The sequence below is a fragment of the Gadus chalcogrammus genome, chromosome 7, assembly GCF_026213295.1.
Source record: "Gadus chalcogrammus isolate NIFS_2021 chromosome 7, NIFS_Gcha_1.0, whole genome shotgun sequence".
Taxonomy (NCBI): domain Eukaryota; kingdom Metazoa; phylum Chordata; class Actinopteri; order Gadiformes; family Gadidae; genus Gadus; species Gadus chalcogrammus.
In genome coordinates this window covers 23,196,583-23,212,448 of record NC_079418.1, presented here as the reverse complement: position 1 = coordinate 23,212,448, position 15,866 = coordinate 23,196,583, and the positions used below count along the sequence as shown (strand labels likewise).

Here is a 15,866-nt window from a genome sequence, read left to right as displayed (position 1 = left end):
CAGGTTATTGGCTACCGGGTATCAGCAGAGGGGCTGTGGCTGTAATCTCTTAAGAGGATCTGGTCATCCTTTGGAGGAGAACAACTAAGGCTGCTTTTCTTTCAGAGCGGGCATGTGTTGCTGAATCTAAGGTATAGACGTCTATACAATTGGCCTATTTTGTATGAGGAGAGGAAAAATGGCATCAGGGCCTGGGAACTTCTGTAATTACCGAAGTAAGACCAGCATTAAGAGGACAACGGAAGGAAAACTATAAGGTAAATCCCAGCTCAGGTTGGTTGTTTCCTGGTGTAGCTTGTGGCGGGACTGTGTTTCATTATGAATTGTAGTTTAGTCACTATACAATCAATAATAAAACCACATTAATGAATGAAGCAGGTGACACTCAACGGAAGGAAAACTATAAGGTAAATCCCAGCTCAGGTAGGTTGTTTCCTGGTGTAGCTTGTGGCGGGACTGTGTTTCATAATGAATTGTAGTTTAGTTACTATACAATCAATAATAAAACCACATTAATGAATGAAGCAGGTGACACTCACAGTATAGGGTTCTGTAATGTCACACTGTACAATCACAAGATGAAAGAGATATTTTGAAACAGAAAATTACACTTGCCCAAACTGTAAATGAACCGGGTACAATTCAAGGGTTTAAAACGTTGACTGTAAGAATCTTCATAAAAATAGGAGCTATTTAACCTTTTTGCTGACCCACCATTTCACACAGGGAAGACATGCTGCTGACTCTACAAGTGCTCTGCAGTCTGATTGGCTGGCTGGCCCTCTACCTGGTGTTCTCTCTCAGCCAACGGGGGCCCGAGTGGAACTGTCGCCTGGTGACGTTGACCCACGGGGTCTTCATCGTGCTATTAACCGCTTACGTTGTCTTCATAGACGGACCCTGGCCCTTCACACATGCAGGTCGGTCATAGACTTGAGATGAACATATTTTGAAGTGGATGAGGCACAACAATACAGATTATTCTGTCAAGTAGGAGGTGGTTAATAAACATGCTATACAGCTGCATGGGGTTTAGTTAGGTCTTAAAGAGCGAACACTTAGGCTTGAATTAGTCACAGCTGATGACGCTCTCCATAGTTTGCATGTTGTCTGACTTGACAGACTCACTGGTGCCAGTCTTAAATGACAATTCCATTTGCCTTGCTTCACTTTAGATGATGTTGTTCCTGCGTTTAGCATTAGGTACCTCTTTACCTCCAAACACTTTGGCCATTTAGATAGGGAACCAGAGTTGACTAATAATTGATGAGAAAGTAAGCTTTATATAAACCCCAAAAGGTGTGGCTTTTTTAAAAAAAGGTCTGACAATTTGTTTCTATACCTCTTCTACAAATACAATTATGTATTGACAAGTGGTATAAGGAAAGGATGGATTGAATTGATCAACCCACAGTTACCAGGGGGTCCTAAGAGACTGAGACCTGGTCACATGTTTTGGTCAAGGCTTTTCCCTGCTATCACACATGTATTAATCCCAGTGCTTGAGTGACATGTCCCCTAAACCCTCCTCAACCCTACTCCTTCCATGTCCCACCAGGTACCGAGAACACTGTCCTCCAGACCCAGGCACTGGCCATTTGCCTGGGCTACTTCTTCTTCGACATGGGCTGGTGCCTATGCTACGGGTCAGAGGGTCCCGTCATGCTGGCCCACCACGCTGCCAGCATCAGCGGGATCCTGCTGGCGCTGACCATGGGCAAGTCTGGCTGTGAGACATGCGCGGCCATCTTCGGTAGCGAACTCACCAATCCACTGCTGCAGAGCCGCTGGTTCCTGCGCAAGTTGGGGCGCTACGACAGTCTCCTGGGAGACGCGGTGGACGTGCTCTTCATCGTATTGTTCGCCACCGTGCGAGTCGGAGTGGGCTCGGTGCTGTTCTACCACGAGATGGCGTCGCCCAGGCCCGCGCTGGTCACCAAGGTTGGTGGGGTGGTCATGTACGTGCTGGCCTGGCTCTTCATGTGGGACATCGGCAAATTTGCTTTGAAAAAGAGTCGCGGCAAGTATAAACGATGGGCAGATAGCCAGAGGACAGATGAAGGCAAGATGGACGGTTGTTGCTCTCACAAGGGACAAAAGCGCTTGTTGGGCAAAATTGTGGAAAGTTAAGCTTTAAATATATATCTTGAGCATGACTTTTGTTATTTGAACAGATATGTGAATGTAACAACACACAATAAAATGTGAAATTGCAAGTCTGTGTAACTTATTGATAGGCTACAGTTAGTCGAATTTATGAAGCTGCAAGAATCAGTAACCAAATATCTCAGGTTTGGAACATGTAATAAATAGGATTTTCCTTATTTAAATATTATGTTGATGTTAAATAGGTCAATGGAAAGTCTGAACATTTGGTTTTGCTTATAATGAAAGAATGATCATTAATGTCCACAACAGGGGACCAACACAGGCGCACACACACACACACACACACACACACACACACACACACACACACACACACACACACACACACACACACACACACACACACACGCACACACACACACACACACACACATTTTATAGCTGGTAGGCCTATACCTTGGTACATTCCTCTGGTTTGTTTCAAATATGATGTGGAATAGTAATAATATAATTATTTTGTAAAGGAAAATGTGCAAAACACTTGACGTCTCTATGGGCTTATCTGTCTTTACAAAGGCTACCAAAATTGGGATGTGTTTTGCATAATAAATCTCTGCTGAAGAAGAACCAAATGCAACGTAGAGAGAAAACAGACACAACACAACACTAGAATAGAGGCCCCCGGTCCACCCCATTCAAGAGGAGCCCTGCGGTCCGTCTTCATCCGTCTTCACCATGCTTTCAGGCTTCATCGTGTGGTACATGGAAATCCCTGTTTTCAGTTCAACGTCAGAAAACAGTATACATAGAATACAATGCCCTGTCGATGCAAATCCTCCTCCACAGCCCCTCCGCTGGGACCATGCCCTGGGCGTGGCTCGCACCATTACCCCGCTCAACCGTCAAAACGGGACCAGACAAGTCCCCCACCTGCAGGCAAACACAACCTTTGGCTAAATTGTTCACCTGATCATTCATCTCGCAGCCGCTTCTTCATATTTAATTGTCTCCGACATTTGTTTCCGAAAGCGACTCACACATTGGCAGTGTGTGTGAGTTGTTTGTTTTCTACTGGTGAAAACTCCCCGATGTTTACATAAGGGAAAAGTCGGGTTGGGGGGTATTGTTGTATGAAAAAGGTCTTCTGTTTGTTTTTGAACTGGCGATGTCGTGTGGGCAGTGCTCTTTCAGTACAAATGCGTGGAGCAATGCGTGTGACCGAATTCCACACCATGAAGGAAAGCAGTGTAATAAGTGCAGTTATAATGACCCAGTGCCATGCACCTGTCCCATTCAACTGTGAGAGACCACTTATGTATAGAAATGCCACTTACACCAGCAGCAAACAATCATATCTGAGGCATCCATCGTTCTATCCTTTTGTCTTTGTTCACACTTCTATGGAGTCCTACAATGTAAACAGAGGATCTAATGAATCATACCAAACAATAGTCTATCTCTGTCTATCTTTCCCTCTCTCTAGTATTTCTAAGGAAGAGAGATAATGTAAACTCCACACAGAGTCTGTGCGTGCAAAGTAGAGGGCCTGTTTTCTTTCTCCCACCATTATATTTCCATGCTGCTGCAGCGCACGGCCTGGATCTTTGCATACAGTTAGAGCGCAGCTCCGGAGGCCAGCAGCACACAGTACACCCAACAGTCTCATGAGCCTGAAGAAGGACCAGGAGCGCCACGTCATCCCAACAGGGAACGTTCTGGAAGTGTATTGTAGAATATTGCATGGATGTCATGTTGGAAAAAAAAATAGATGGACAGATGGATCAATTTAGATAGATACAGACGGGCAGATATGCATATATATAGAATAATAGATGCATCATTTAAGGATTAAAATGTATTCAAAAACATGCAGATAGGTATATGGATGGGTAGGTAGATCATTCGAACAAATTCCTTCTCAAGGTTTCCTTCTTGATAATCAAGCGTTTCCCTGTCCTTTGGGGGGGTAGTGTTATGGTCATAAAATAAGGCCTGTTACTGTGATGAAGGGCCATCCAAATATTATTGACTTTACTAATCAGACAGAGAGATGCATGCAGAGATAGATGCGTCATTTAAAATGCCTTTAAATACCGGCCCTTTGATAGATTGATCGATTGATAGATAGATAGGTGAATGGATAGATCAACGGATGGGATGGAAAGGTTGATATGTAAATTAATGTACAGACAGACAGACAGAGGCAGTAGCATGGCGGTGCCTGCTACGTCAGCCGGTTTAACTCCTGATCCGTTGAGTCGTTCTTGGAGTGACCTCTAGCTGTATTTGCATTGCAAGGTTCTGGCGGCAGCTGCATTTGCCATGCAGACTCTTTAATTTCCTCTAGTCATAGACTGTATGTAAAATAGGCAGGAAAACATTAAAGGGGTGAATGTTTTGTATGTTTGGACGATTTAGGAGCCGACCGGCTGATGATTGGTTGGGTTATGTTTCAGGTTCAAGATCATTCGTTAACCATTAGCATTTTTATCGTTATATACTTGAGGTGAATAGTTCTGCCTCGACAACAGACTGCTTCTTCTTCTTCTTCTTCTTCTTCTTCTTCTTCTTCTTCTTCTTCTTCTTCTTCTTCTTCTTCTTCTCTTTATCCTTCTCTTCTCTAGCAATGTAATTAAATATGAACCCACTGTAGCAAGGGGCCTTGCTACACACCATAGTTGGCTGCCACACACCAACCTTCAGTGGACTCCTCAAAACACAGGACGCGGATTGGTGATGTTGAAGCCGGTTTATTCTAAAGATGCAGGAGATGATACATTGCCTGGTGTTGTTGCCATCTAGGAGATCATGTGTCTGGAGATGGCTGGTTTAACCTGTATCCAGCCTCACCCAGCACTAGAGTCCAATCAGACAGGGCTAGATGAGGCTGCTTAAACCAGGCATCGTCTACACACACTCCAACACCTATCCTTTAAAGAACAAGCTGGTATTAGTTGACATTACTGGCCCCAAGCTGGTAGCCTCAGAGAGGGCAACATGAATGCAGAGTTAATACGTGGGTTCGACCCAAATTACATTCAAGACTTGTATATATGAAAGAGACTCAAGTGTAGAAATAGGCGAAAACAAAGGAGGTGAGATAGTGCCATTATTCCGTCTGACCACACAGCCAACGGACTGCAAACAGTGTATGCACGTTGGATCTTTTGAGTCTACATAAATGGCCTTTTGTCTGCTTTTTTCAAAAGAGCCGTAGTCCCATTTCCACACCAGAGAAAAAGTAGAGAAAGGCCTGATTTACCTAGCAGTTAAGATTGTGGCTCCCTTGTGCATGCTCCTGTTACTCTGACCGTGTCCTTTGTCTGCTGCCAGGGCTTGGTCTTGGACACACATTTGCATGCCCGAGGGACACTTGAATGCATAGTCCCCCGGATTCTCACTGCCTGCCATGCAAAACCAGTGGGGGACCAGTTAAAGAGGCGCACGCGCACAGTCAACACAGGTGCGCATCAGTCAAAACACTCCTGACTGTCCCAGCTCTCCAGCCAGCCCCCTCCCCCAAGGACCAAATCTTCCCACCCTTTGCAGAGAGTGCTATGGAAATGAGTGCAGTGATTTCGATAGGCTCAAGGTGCTGGGCTTGTTTGTTGGAGCTGACTTTTAGTTTGAGTCCGTCCCCCTAACCTGGATGATCACCACCAAGTACAGGCTGTAGTCTTAGGATTCTGCTCCAGGGTCTGCGTCTGGGTGTGTTGAGCCCCACGTGGTGGTCCTGTCTAAAGTTAGACGATAGTGCAGTGGTATTGAAGAGTGGACGGAGGGAGACGCCTTAGGGAACAGAGGAGAATGCCGAGAGCTTTCCTGGTCAAGAAGAAGCAGGCAGCCTGCGGGGGCTGGAGATGGAGAGACCCAGAGCAGGCAGAGTGGAGAGAAGATCCCTCAGAAGGTAAGGCTTTTTTGTTGACTGTTTTCCCCGAATTGCCCCTGTTTCCTGACCTCTTTTAGAAAACAAATGTATTGAAAACAGCCTCCCCTTGGGGTTAACACCACTTCTGAGATGTGACTGAGTCGGATATGTAAGAGGATCCAACTGACAAGTTCTCTGTTGTATCTGGGGGGGGGGGGGGGGGGGGGGGGAATAAGTGTTGATTTCAATGCTGTATCTAGAAGCGTCTGGATAACTCAGGTGGTTTCCTCTTCTCCCATCAGTTAGCGACAGCGCTCCGGAAGAGACGTTGAGCGCGCCAGATGTCTCCGAGCTGGCCGCTCCCTCTGAGAGCTCTGACTTTGGCTCAGAGGAAGCAGCGGGATCTGCGACATCACCGGCGCCCGTCCCAACACCGCCCGCGTTGGGAGTGAGGGAACAGGACCCAGAGACCAGTCGAGACTGGCCTGCCATGCTGCCCCCGAGGCAACTCTACCACCCTAATGCGTTGGCACTGGCCAGCCGGGCCAAGGTACTTTAAACACATACTTACACTCATCTTAAGATCAGCTGTTTGCTAGTGGCTAACTTTTCAATTTTTTAATTTTTTAACTTTTCCATTTTTTTTTCAAAAAAATGGATATCTTTTTTTAACCATTAAATACTTTTTCAGGAAAACATTAATAAATTAATAATTACTTCAATTCGAGAAAGTTACCTCAAAATAATCTGAAAAAGGCACACAATTGTCTCACGTCTCACATCCATCATGTTTACCCCCTGGTGTTTAGCCCCGCCCCCGTGTGGCACCCAGCACTGGGGACTTCCTGTGCTCCGTGTGCCACAAGCTGTTCCCTCTGCAGCGCATGCTGACGCGCCACATGAAGTGCCATAGCCTGGTGAAGAGGCACCCGTGTCGATACTGCGGCAAGGGCTTCAACGACACGTTTGACCTCAAGAGGCACATGCGCACTCACACAGGTGAGAACACACTCATGCATGTGCACATACAAACGCGCACGCACACACACACACACACACACACACACACACACACACACACACACACACACACACACACACACACACACACACACACACACACACACACTGACAAACTGACACAGACACACTCACACACACACACACTGACACACATACACACTGACATACACTGACACACACGCACCCAAACACATGCACCACTAACACACACACATATGATGAATGCTACGACTATATATTTGAATATATATAATTTGAATAAACCATCTAGACCTGTTTGTGTACATTAAATTAATATTTAACTCTTTAAAGACATCTAAAATGTTTGTTATTTTTGGTCCTTGGTGGTCTTCTGGTGTATGACCTTTAATGTAAAGGTCACACAAAACGTTTCACTGCTGTTTAAGGAAAGAATTTAATAACATGTTCCGCCTAAACCTTGCCTCTCAAGAGGTAGGCCTGCTACCACCCTGCAACACGCAGCCCATGGCTACTACGTCCATAGTTTCTCACTCTCTTTTGCTCTGTCTCTGCTCGCAGGTATCCGACCCTACAGGTGTGAGCTCTGTGAAAAGGCCTTCACGCAACGCTGCTCTCTGGAGTCCCACAAGAGGAAGATCCACGGGGTTCATCAGCAGTACGCCTACCGCCAGCGACGCTCCAAGATCTTTGTGTGTGAGGACTGCGGCTTCACCTCCAACCGGCCCGACGAGTACTTTGTCCACGTGCGGCAGTGCCACCCGGGCAGCCCCGCTCTGCGGCGCTACTACCGGCGGCAGGCCCACGAGAACGCCAACTTTGGCGTGGCCGAGTGTAAACTCAACCCCTATCTGGTCTACTCAAACTCTGGCTACTTTATCTGAGAGGCGGACTATGGGAAAGTTACCGTGTGTTTGGCTTGAAGCTGTAACGGTGTGGTAATATAAACATGTAATTTGTGTAATATATTAGACTAGCATATTTTAGGAAAATAAACTTTTTCTACTAAACTACTTTTTCAACTTCTCTTTACATAATGCATTGGTCAAATAGTTAAAATAGTGATTATTAATTGTAAATTTGTCATATCATCATTTTATCAACATGTACTTTGATTGTATTGGTTTATTTACTTGAATTGAGACCATGTCCTTTAGTCTAAATTATTAAAAAGATATTGTCAAAAGAAAGGACAGAGCGATATTGCTTTTCTGATCTCTAGGTAAGAATTTCGTGGGCTCACTTACATGGAATAATAATAAAGTTACATCCTGATTGATGAAGAAATGTCATCTTGTGACATTCTAGTATATTATGTTTTATCATAGAAATGCTAGTATAATGCTACAAACTGTGGCATTTTCTTTACAGCCAAGTCTTTATTTATATTTACTGAATTAATAGACCGCTTTATGATGGTTGGGAAACCCTGCTCATGTGAAGTGAATAATGGGAGCAAAAATAACACACATTAAAAACTAAGCCTTTATTTTGATTCAAAAATATCTTGGTCGCGTAGGGACGAAATAGAAATGTAATGACATAAAAGGATATGATATAAAGCATGGACTCAGAGATCTAGGAGTGGCGTGGTTGTAAAATAACTTTCAAATTTCAGCACGGTTTTCTGCTGGCTTAATGAATTGGCAGCAGCCATATGTTATAAAGGTGCAATTGGCATTCTATTTGAGCTATTTCCATAAAGTGATATTCACAGCTAAAAAAGAAAGATATGAAATTACCCAATTTGTTGTGCTACATTCTAGAGTATTTTCTCAATTCTTTACTCAGCCTTCTACAGATCCAGTCCAAGAGATTATTAAGATTTAGCAGGAACAGTCATCTGTATTTTTGGTTTCTGTTTCTTTGTTTAATAATTGATGTTAGCCTTAAACTCCCTTTGTCAAGACTGAGTGAACTTTTTATGTTGAATGTGTTGTCGTATAAAGACATATTTGCTGAAAGACCCATATGCACTCTGACACACTTACGAATACACAAGCAAACGCGCGCGCACGCGCGCGCACACACACACACACACACACACACACACACACACACACACACACACACACACACACACACACACACACACACACACACACACACACACACACACACACACACACACACACACCCATCCATTCAAAATCCAATCAGATATTAGTTTTCTCCTATATTTATATTCATTTGATGACCAACCTATAATTATTAAGGCACATTATAAATAAATCATTTTCCTAATGGTACTTATTATACATTCAAATTCATTCAAAGGTATTGCCCACGTCACACACCTCATTTCTAAACCATGGTTAAGAGCCGTGCTTTTGAAGCAGGCCCCTACACTGGTCATAACAGTGCTTCAGTCCCCGGTCACGGTTCACACCATCACCCCTGAAATAACCCATGGAGTAAACATGCATTATATATTAAAGAATCACAAGCAGAAGGGCAACCTTTCAAATACCTAAAAGATAAATGGGGCACAGCAACACATGACTTAAGTAGTGCAACACAACAAGCTCAAACCACCCCAAGGTGCATATGCATGGTACAAAAAACACAAAGCAAGTTGTATACAGTCTGAGATCTAAGCCGGGTGGAGATAATGCATTGGAGGGGGTCGTCTCAAGGACCCCTCTCTTTGTTTCACTCGCTTGTCGTGCCCTTTCAAAGAGTGAACAAATAAGAAAATACAACCAAAAAGCAGTTAAGGTCAACCCGGTCCTAGATCCCCGTTGGTGCAACTCTATGGCGAACAGTTAGCACCAAACCAGGTCATTTGAAACCGGGACATCCACCTCCGACCTGTCTTTCCAACTTCCCTCGTGAGAAACACCATCGCTGTGTTGTGCAACCTTCCCGCTCTGAGTGGTGCTTTCTGTCGTATCACTCGCACGCGGCACAGCTCTCTCTTTGGCCTGCTAATCCAGGGGTCTCCGCAACTCTGCCCCACTCCGAAGGTTATTTTCCCAGAGGCTCTTTGGCCACGTTGTAGACGGCGCCTGAGAAGGGCCTTCCGGTCCTCCTTCTCCCACCCAGAGACCGAGAGAGTTCAGCAGAGGGAGCGGACATAAAAGGAGCGGGGGCCAGAGAGGAAGAGCGAGAGGGTGGTGGTGGAGGCGCTGGTCTGTGGTCAGGAGAGCTCGGTGGTGAGGCGTCTGTCCCAGGGAGCCTGGCACTCTTCCCCTCCCTTGGCACACACCAGCAGGTAATGCTCACTCTTCACATGGGGCAGTCGCACCTGGTGGTGGGGTTGACACACAGGGACACATCCAGGGTGAAACCCTTGGTAGGATTATAGGTAGGATCATTCTCTGAAACTCTTTTTTTAAATACCACTCTTTTTGATAGAATGAGTGTGTGTAAAACATGATCTTCAGATCAAAATAATGCTGGCTGTTAAAAAATCCCCCTACCCTGTGAAACAGGAGCATGTGGCGGTGAGTGTGGATCACCAGAGGGTAGTGGCAGAAAGGGGGCGCCTTCGCCTCCTGTAAAACATTAAACCCAGGCTACAGTCAGAGCAGAAGCGCATATAGATCACAGTAGACCACAAATTCCTATACATTGAAAGGATCAGTACAGCTAAAAAATAGTTGTGATGTTTAGAACTTCTAAACCATGTCAAATAAATGAAAAGCTTATTTTTACTCCCATGGGAGTCGGGGATAAGTTACTATCACAACAAGAGATGTTTTGCAAATGAGCTTTCCCCTCCTATAAAACTTGTAAACCCAGTCTTTAATCAGAGGCACATATAGATCACGGCAGAACACACCTTCCCTTACATAAAAAAAATCAGTAAAATTAAAACAGGCGGACTATGTTTAGAAGTTCTAAAGCAATGTATAATTTATGTATAACTTCCATTTGTTACTAAATTACCCAGGGATTATCCACTATCACTACAACAGATGTTTGCAAATGAGATCTCCTCTCGTTTAAATATTTAAACCAAGTGTATAATCAGAGGCACAAAGTGGCGAGTAAAAATAGATTATAACATCCCTAACATCAAAAGGAGAAGTCAAATAAAAAAGGGCAAATTATGTTTTGAGGATCTCAACAACGTGAAATTAATGTTTAACTTCCATTTTCCCACCAGTGAGCGAGGGATTACTCACCATTACAAGAACAGATGTTTGCAAATGAGGAAGACAATCATTTTATGTAAAGGAGCACTGTGTCAGAGTGACAGGGCTGTTCCTCTGGCTGTTTATAAGAATAATACACAGATTAAATCCCTCAAGCCTTAACCTTAATGCTTAAACTTTTAGTCTAGTCAGACAACTTACCACCATTTAGTTTTGTAAGATGGACATATATTCACAATGAAAGAACACATTCACAGTCCAGATCTAACACAGTGTACTTTGCGAGAAGAACAAAACAGACTACAATTATCTGAATAAATCCTCTTAAAAGTCTTTCAAAGATTGAGCAGGCCAGTCTAAGTTCTCTGTGGCGATGCAATAACAAACGCCTATGTCCCATGCAAGATTGTCTGTGTGATTCTTAAAAAAATGTGTGAGAAGAATGTGTGAATAGGCTTCGTAACAAAAAAAAAAGATCTCAGCCCGATAAAGAGAATGCGTGTGAAGTAGGGGGACAGGCTTACATCCCGTGGTGATTCCACACAGTGGGCAGTCAGAGGGAAAGCTGACGGGCACAGAGTCAGGGCTGTGAGTGAGAGGAGAGAAGAGGTACGTCACTGCAGGTGGCAAGCGGTGGCACTGCATGTGCAGGCATTCTGCGCAGGGCAGCACTGCTGGCCAGCCAAACATTGTTTAAGTCACACAGGAGGAAATCAAAAGCATCAGCACTCAACAGCATCCAAACAAAAGAAAAGACGCATATTTGCTGTAAATGCATGTTTGCTGCAGGTTTACTAAATGCATGAAGTAGTGCAGGTTGCAGATGGAGAGTGAGTTAGTTAAAAATTTATTCACTTCGGTGATCACCATAAACGAGTTTGACAGATGCTGTTGTCGTTACCTGTGTGTGTACAACACCTTCCGTCCATCAGACAATGGACCCCCAAGGCCAAGAATGCAACCAACCCCGATCCCCAGTCCCGGCCTCCGAAATAGCCCTCCTCGACACAGTATTGATTCATGGAAATGGGCATCCAAGCTCCCCTGCATACCTTGGCTATTCTTAGCCGGAGATATTTATCACCATGTCCTGACGGCGCTCCTCCAACATAAGCAGCGGTTTGGACCGCGCCGTGCCGTGTTTATTCTGAGTGGCTCATATTGTCTGGAGCCCATTCCACGCTGTGTGCACCAGACCGGGAAGGTGGTCCTTAGGCTCGAGGAGAGTCCTTGTGGACGCTGAGGCAAGACTACACAAATACCAGTCGTTTTTCTTTTAATGGACCTTACAGGACCACACTCGTTCTTTCTAAATGCGGACTCGTATTTTGTAGTAGTTCATATAGAAGCTCATATTTTCAAAATGATCGTATCCAGTAGATCTGCAAAATAATTATCCATGCAATATCTGTGTAATAGTTATATGAATTCTTACAGCAGGGATACAGAAGGAATGCAAGCAATGGAGCCAGTGTTGCCTTAAAGTATAGATGGTGAGGATGAAGTGAAGTGTAATGAAGTCGTAGATGATGATGATGGTTATTAATAAGCACTGTGGTTGTTGATCCCTTGCCTGTTGCCTTGTTTGTTCTCCAGTCCTGCATCTCACCCCTCAGTCTCTCCATTTCCTTCTCCAACTCACAGTATCTCCTTTCTGCTTCCTGTAACCGTCTGGTGAAACAAGCACATACTGGGAGGTTATGGTTTTAAGGGTCGATCCCTGCTTTGCTTTTGCGACATGAAAAAGGTTTCCCCTTTGAGGCAGAAAAAATGCATTTTGAGTGAGGCTTGGCCTTATCTGATAAAAGAGAAAACATGGCCATGCATCTCTTTGAAATCAAGTCTTCATTTTATCTTGTAAAGCAAAATGTTTCCCCTATCCCCATAATTATGTCTGATTACCCTTGCAAGTCTTCATCAAGGCCTGAAATTTGTTCCTCATTTCCTTCCTCTTCCTCGTCTTCTTTTACTTCCTCTTCCTCTCCCTCTTCTATTTCCTCTTCTTCTTCTTCTTCTACTTCTTCTTTTTCTTCCTCTATGGTGGTATGCTTAGAGGTTGTTGCATGGTCCGTCACTAGAGGGAGCTCTAAGAGACCGCTCAGGTCCTCTGGCAAAGAGTCCTGCCACACCTGAAGCTGAAAAGGACCGGATGCAGCATAGTATGAAATAACACATAGATAGACATACACATAGATCTTACAGCTTCAGAAAAAATCGAATCAAAATGAATGCCTAGTATTTTCAGACAGTCATAATGTATACGGCACAACACCCAAGGGAAACAGATCATTGAAGTCTGGCACAGTGCATAATTGTGAAATCTAGAATTGGTCAAGGTTAGCTGGTTATGTGTGCCTTATTGAGAAAAGACCATAATGATAATAACATCGACGGACCACACAACTACAACACTAAATCCCTGTCACTGTGGAACGTTCTCACCAGCTTCTCTGCAGAAATCAGCCTTTCGTTTTCCCCGAGCCTGCTGTGGTCGATCTCCAGCATGATGTCTAGGCTGCGGTCTACTGCACCGGTCTGGCTACATCAAGAGAAAACAATAAAATGCCATTTCTCTTTGCGTTAAAGATGTCTACATTTACATTTAGTGGATTTTGTTGTCTCTTTTATCCCAAACGACTTTATCCATTTATCCATTTATCCATTCATTCACTCCGGGGATTGAAGTAGCAACCTGGTAGCTGTGTAGGAGTATCCCACGAAGGCAAGGTGCACACCTGTGGGAGCTCTTCCCATGACATCGGAGAGTGTTTCCTACACAATGTACAGCACAGGACAAAGAGATATTGACCATATATTTCAGTTTATACACATATAAGACAGTGGTGCTCAACGATCTAGCCTCAGCAGCCACATGTCAAACTTGCTCTCACTCACACATTAGACATATCACTCCACACACCAATAGCAACTCAGGAAAGATTGCTTTTAAACTTTTATGCTCCTGACAGATGGAATAAACTTCAGGTCTCAAGTTCAAGGGGATGATTGAAATCGCATTGGATGAGGATTTGCTTGTGTTTTTAATGTTTTTTTTAGTCATCCCATTGTATTGTATTATTTAATTATTTACTTTATGTTTGACTGGCTGTCTATATCGGTTGTGTATTTGGTTTTCTGTTTTTATTTTTATATTTTGTAATCAGGGCATCATTGAAAAAGAGAGCCGGCTCTCAATGGCCTTTCCCTGAATAAATAAAGGTTATATAATACATTTAAAAATAGTGTTGTTGGTCATTAAGTCATGACCCAAAAATAACCATTATTTTTGGGTCATTCATTAACCAACAATGCAGTCCTCAACAATGCCTTTATGTACTATTACAAACATAAAGCAAACAGAAAGCTGCAAAGATTTGGGACAAACTCAATGAAATAGTTAGCCGTTGAAACTTGACTGAACACTTAAACAGCAGTTCATTCATGGGCTTCATTCTAAAGACTCCAGTATGCTCTGCGGCCCCCCCGGTGTGTGAGCCACGGGGGCGGGGCATGTTACCATGTCACTCAGGCAGTCGTCGTGCACGTCAAAGTTGGCGGTGTCCGTGGCGTCCGCGACCTCGGGCAGGTAGGGGGCGGGGAGTTTGTGCAGGGCGCTCCAGTCCAGGTGGCAGAAGAAGGGGTGGCCCCTGAAGTCTCCGAAGCCCCCGGAGCCCAGCCGCTCCTCCCTCTCGCAGACCAGCCCCGCGATGAAGGAGCGGGCCGTGTCCGACACCTCGGGGCCCAACGGGGGGAGCTCAAAGTAATCCTGGAGGGCCAGATTTTGTTTAGGTCGTGGTTAGTGAGAACAGACTCAAGCTGGGACTCCAACTCGAAAGGTTCTGGGGTCGAACCCTGATTTTTTGCAGGCCAACGGGAACCCCAACCTTTTACTTGGATGACCCCTATAGTATTGAATAATCCTAAATGCATAAAAACATGAACTCAAGAGTAATAGTTGTTGTTTGTGTTTTTCATCATCCACACTGCACTGATTTAACCATGATGTTGTTTGAATAGACTATTCTTTTGTATAGACGTTGGTGAGGGTTGATATGGTCACCAAAGGTTTTCAGAATTCAGCCTTGGTTTCCATGGGGAATTTTTGAAGATGAATGGACCTCTCACGTAACCATGTTTTGTCCACACGTTTCAATTGTGCGACCGCTCGTAGGTGTGCTTAATAGTGCTTTGCTAACAGAGCATATGTCCACGGCCATATCAAGTGATTCACCCACGACTGGGCTCTATTGACCATCGGCTGAGTCACTGTCGCCTTTTTTTGAGGGCCACCCGATTATCAGCCGTGTGGCGACCACGCACCTGGAAGTGGATGATCTTGGCATAGGTTTCGGAGATGGACTCTGCATAAAAGGGAGTGGTGCCCAGAAGCATCTCGTAGGCGCAGATCCCGAGTGCCCACCAGTCACACTCGGGGCCGTAGCCTCCCCCTCCATCCACCGCCCGCAGGATCTCAGGGGAAAGGTAGTCTGGGGTGCCCACCGCCAAGGAGGAATGGACCTGGGGAGTGAGCAGCAGCAGTATCATCTCAGTGGCTCGCCGAGGAAACAGACTTATATTACTTAATGGGATCACCATGAAACAGACTTATATTACTTAATGGGATCACCATGAAACAGACTTATATTCCACAATGAGATCGCCCATGAAACAGACTTATATTACTTAATGGAATCGCCATGAAACAGACCTATATTTCTTAATGTGATCGGCCGTGAAACTGACTTGCATTTCTCAATGAGACCATCCATAAAACTGACTTATATTAC

At 44.6% G+C, this 15,866-nt stretch overlaps 3 protein-coding genes across 4 annotated transcripts in view; 2 read left to right on the top strand and 1 right to left on the bottom strand.

Annotated features, from left to right (window-relative positions):
• The first annotated feature begins 733 nt into the window (after positions 1-733).
• On the top strand, positions 734-2,198 carry LOC130386560 (TLC domain-containing protein 5-like). Its single transcript, XM_056595546.1, has 2 exons — positions 734-920; positions 1,559-2,198. The coding sequence occupies exons 1-2, from the start codon at positions 734-736 to the stop codon at positions 2,128-2,130; spliced, it is 759 nt and encodes a 252-aa protein (XP_056451521.1). The 3' UTR covers positions 2,131-2,198.
• A 3,420-nt stretch (positions 2,199-5,618) lies between these two features.
• On the top strand, positions 5,619-8,116 carry LOC130386492 (putative transcription factor ovo-like protein 3). The gene is made up of 4 exons (XM_056595427.1): positions 5,619-6,016; positions 6,280-6,527; positions 6,787-6,976; positions 7,541-8,116. Exons 1-4 carry the CDS (start codon positions 5,917-5,919, stop codon positions 7,861-7,863), a joined length of 861 nt encoding a protein of 286 aa, XP_056451402.1. The 5' UTR covers positions 5,619-5,916; the 3' UTR covers positions 7,864-8,116.
• A 305-nt stretch (positions 8,117-8,421) lies between these two features.
• LOC130386491 (myotonin-protein kinase-like) overlaps positions 8,422-15,866 on the bottom strand; it is a 10,094-nt gene continuing 2,649 nt past the window's right edge. The window contains exons 6-14 of one of the 2 annotated variants that reach the window (XM_056595426.1): positions 15,400-15,597; positions 14,597-14,845; positions 13,772-13,851; positions 13,522-13,618; positions 12,982-13,214; positions 12,653-12,750; positions 11,604-11,665; positions 10,402-10,476; positions 8,422-10,226 (exon numbers count right to left, since the gene is read on the bottom strand). In XM_056595426.1, coding sequence (XP_056451401.1) covers positions 10,119-10,226; positions 10,402-10,476; positions 11,604-11,665; positions 12,653-12,750; positions 12,982-13,214; positions 13,522-13,618; positions 13,772-13,851; positions 14,597-14,845; positions 15,400-15,597 — 1,200 coding nt within the window. In that variant the 3' untranslated portion in view covers positions 8,422-10,118. The remainder of the gene's footprint in view (positions 10,227-10,401; positions 10,477-11,603; positions 11,666-12,652; positions 12,751-12,981; positions 13,215-13,521; positions 13,619-13,771; positions 13,852-14,596; positions 14,846-15,399; positions 15,598-15,866) is intronic. The other variant, XM_056595425.1, reaches the window with a different exon arrangement.

Excerpts from the sequence above, each read along its gene's own strand:
- LOC130386492 (XM_056595427.1), top strand. The coding sequence starts at position 5,917 with ATGCCGAGAGCTTTCCTGGTCAAGAAGAAGCAGGCAGCCTGCGGGGGC. Across the intron at positions 6,528-6,786 it reads CACTGGCCAGCCGGGCCAAG|CCCCGCCCCCGTGTGGCACC; the intron begins GTACTTTAAACA and ends CCTGGTGTTTAG. Across the intron at positions 6,977-7,540 it reads GCACATGCGCACTCACACAG|GTATCCGACCCTACAGGTGT; the intron begins GTGAGAACACAC and ends CTCTGCTCGCAG.
- LOC130386560 (XM_056595546.1), top strand. The coding sequence starts at position 734 with ATGCTGCTGACTCTACAAGTGCTCTGCAGTCTGATTGGCTGGCTGGCC. Across the intron at positions 921-1,558 it reads CTGGCCCTTCACACATGCAG|GTACCGAGAACACTGTCCTC; the intron begins GTCGGTCATAGA and ends ATGTCCCACCAG.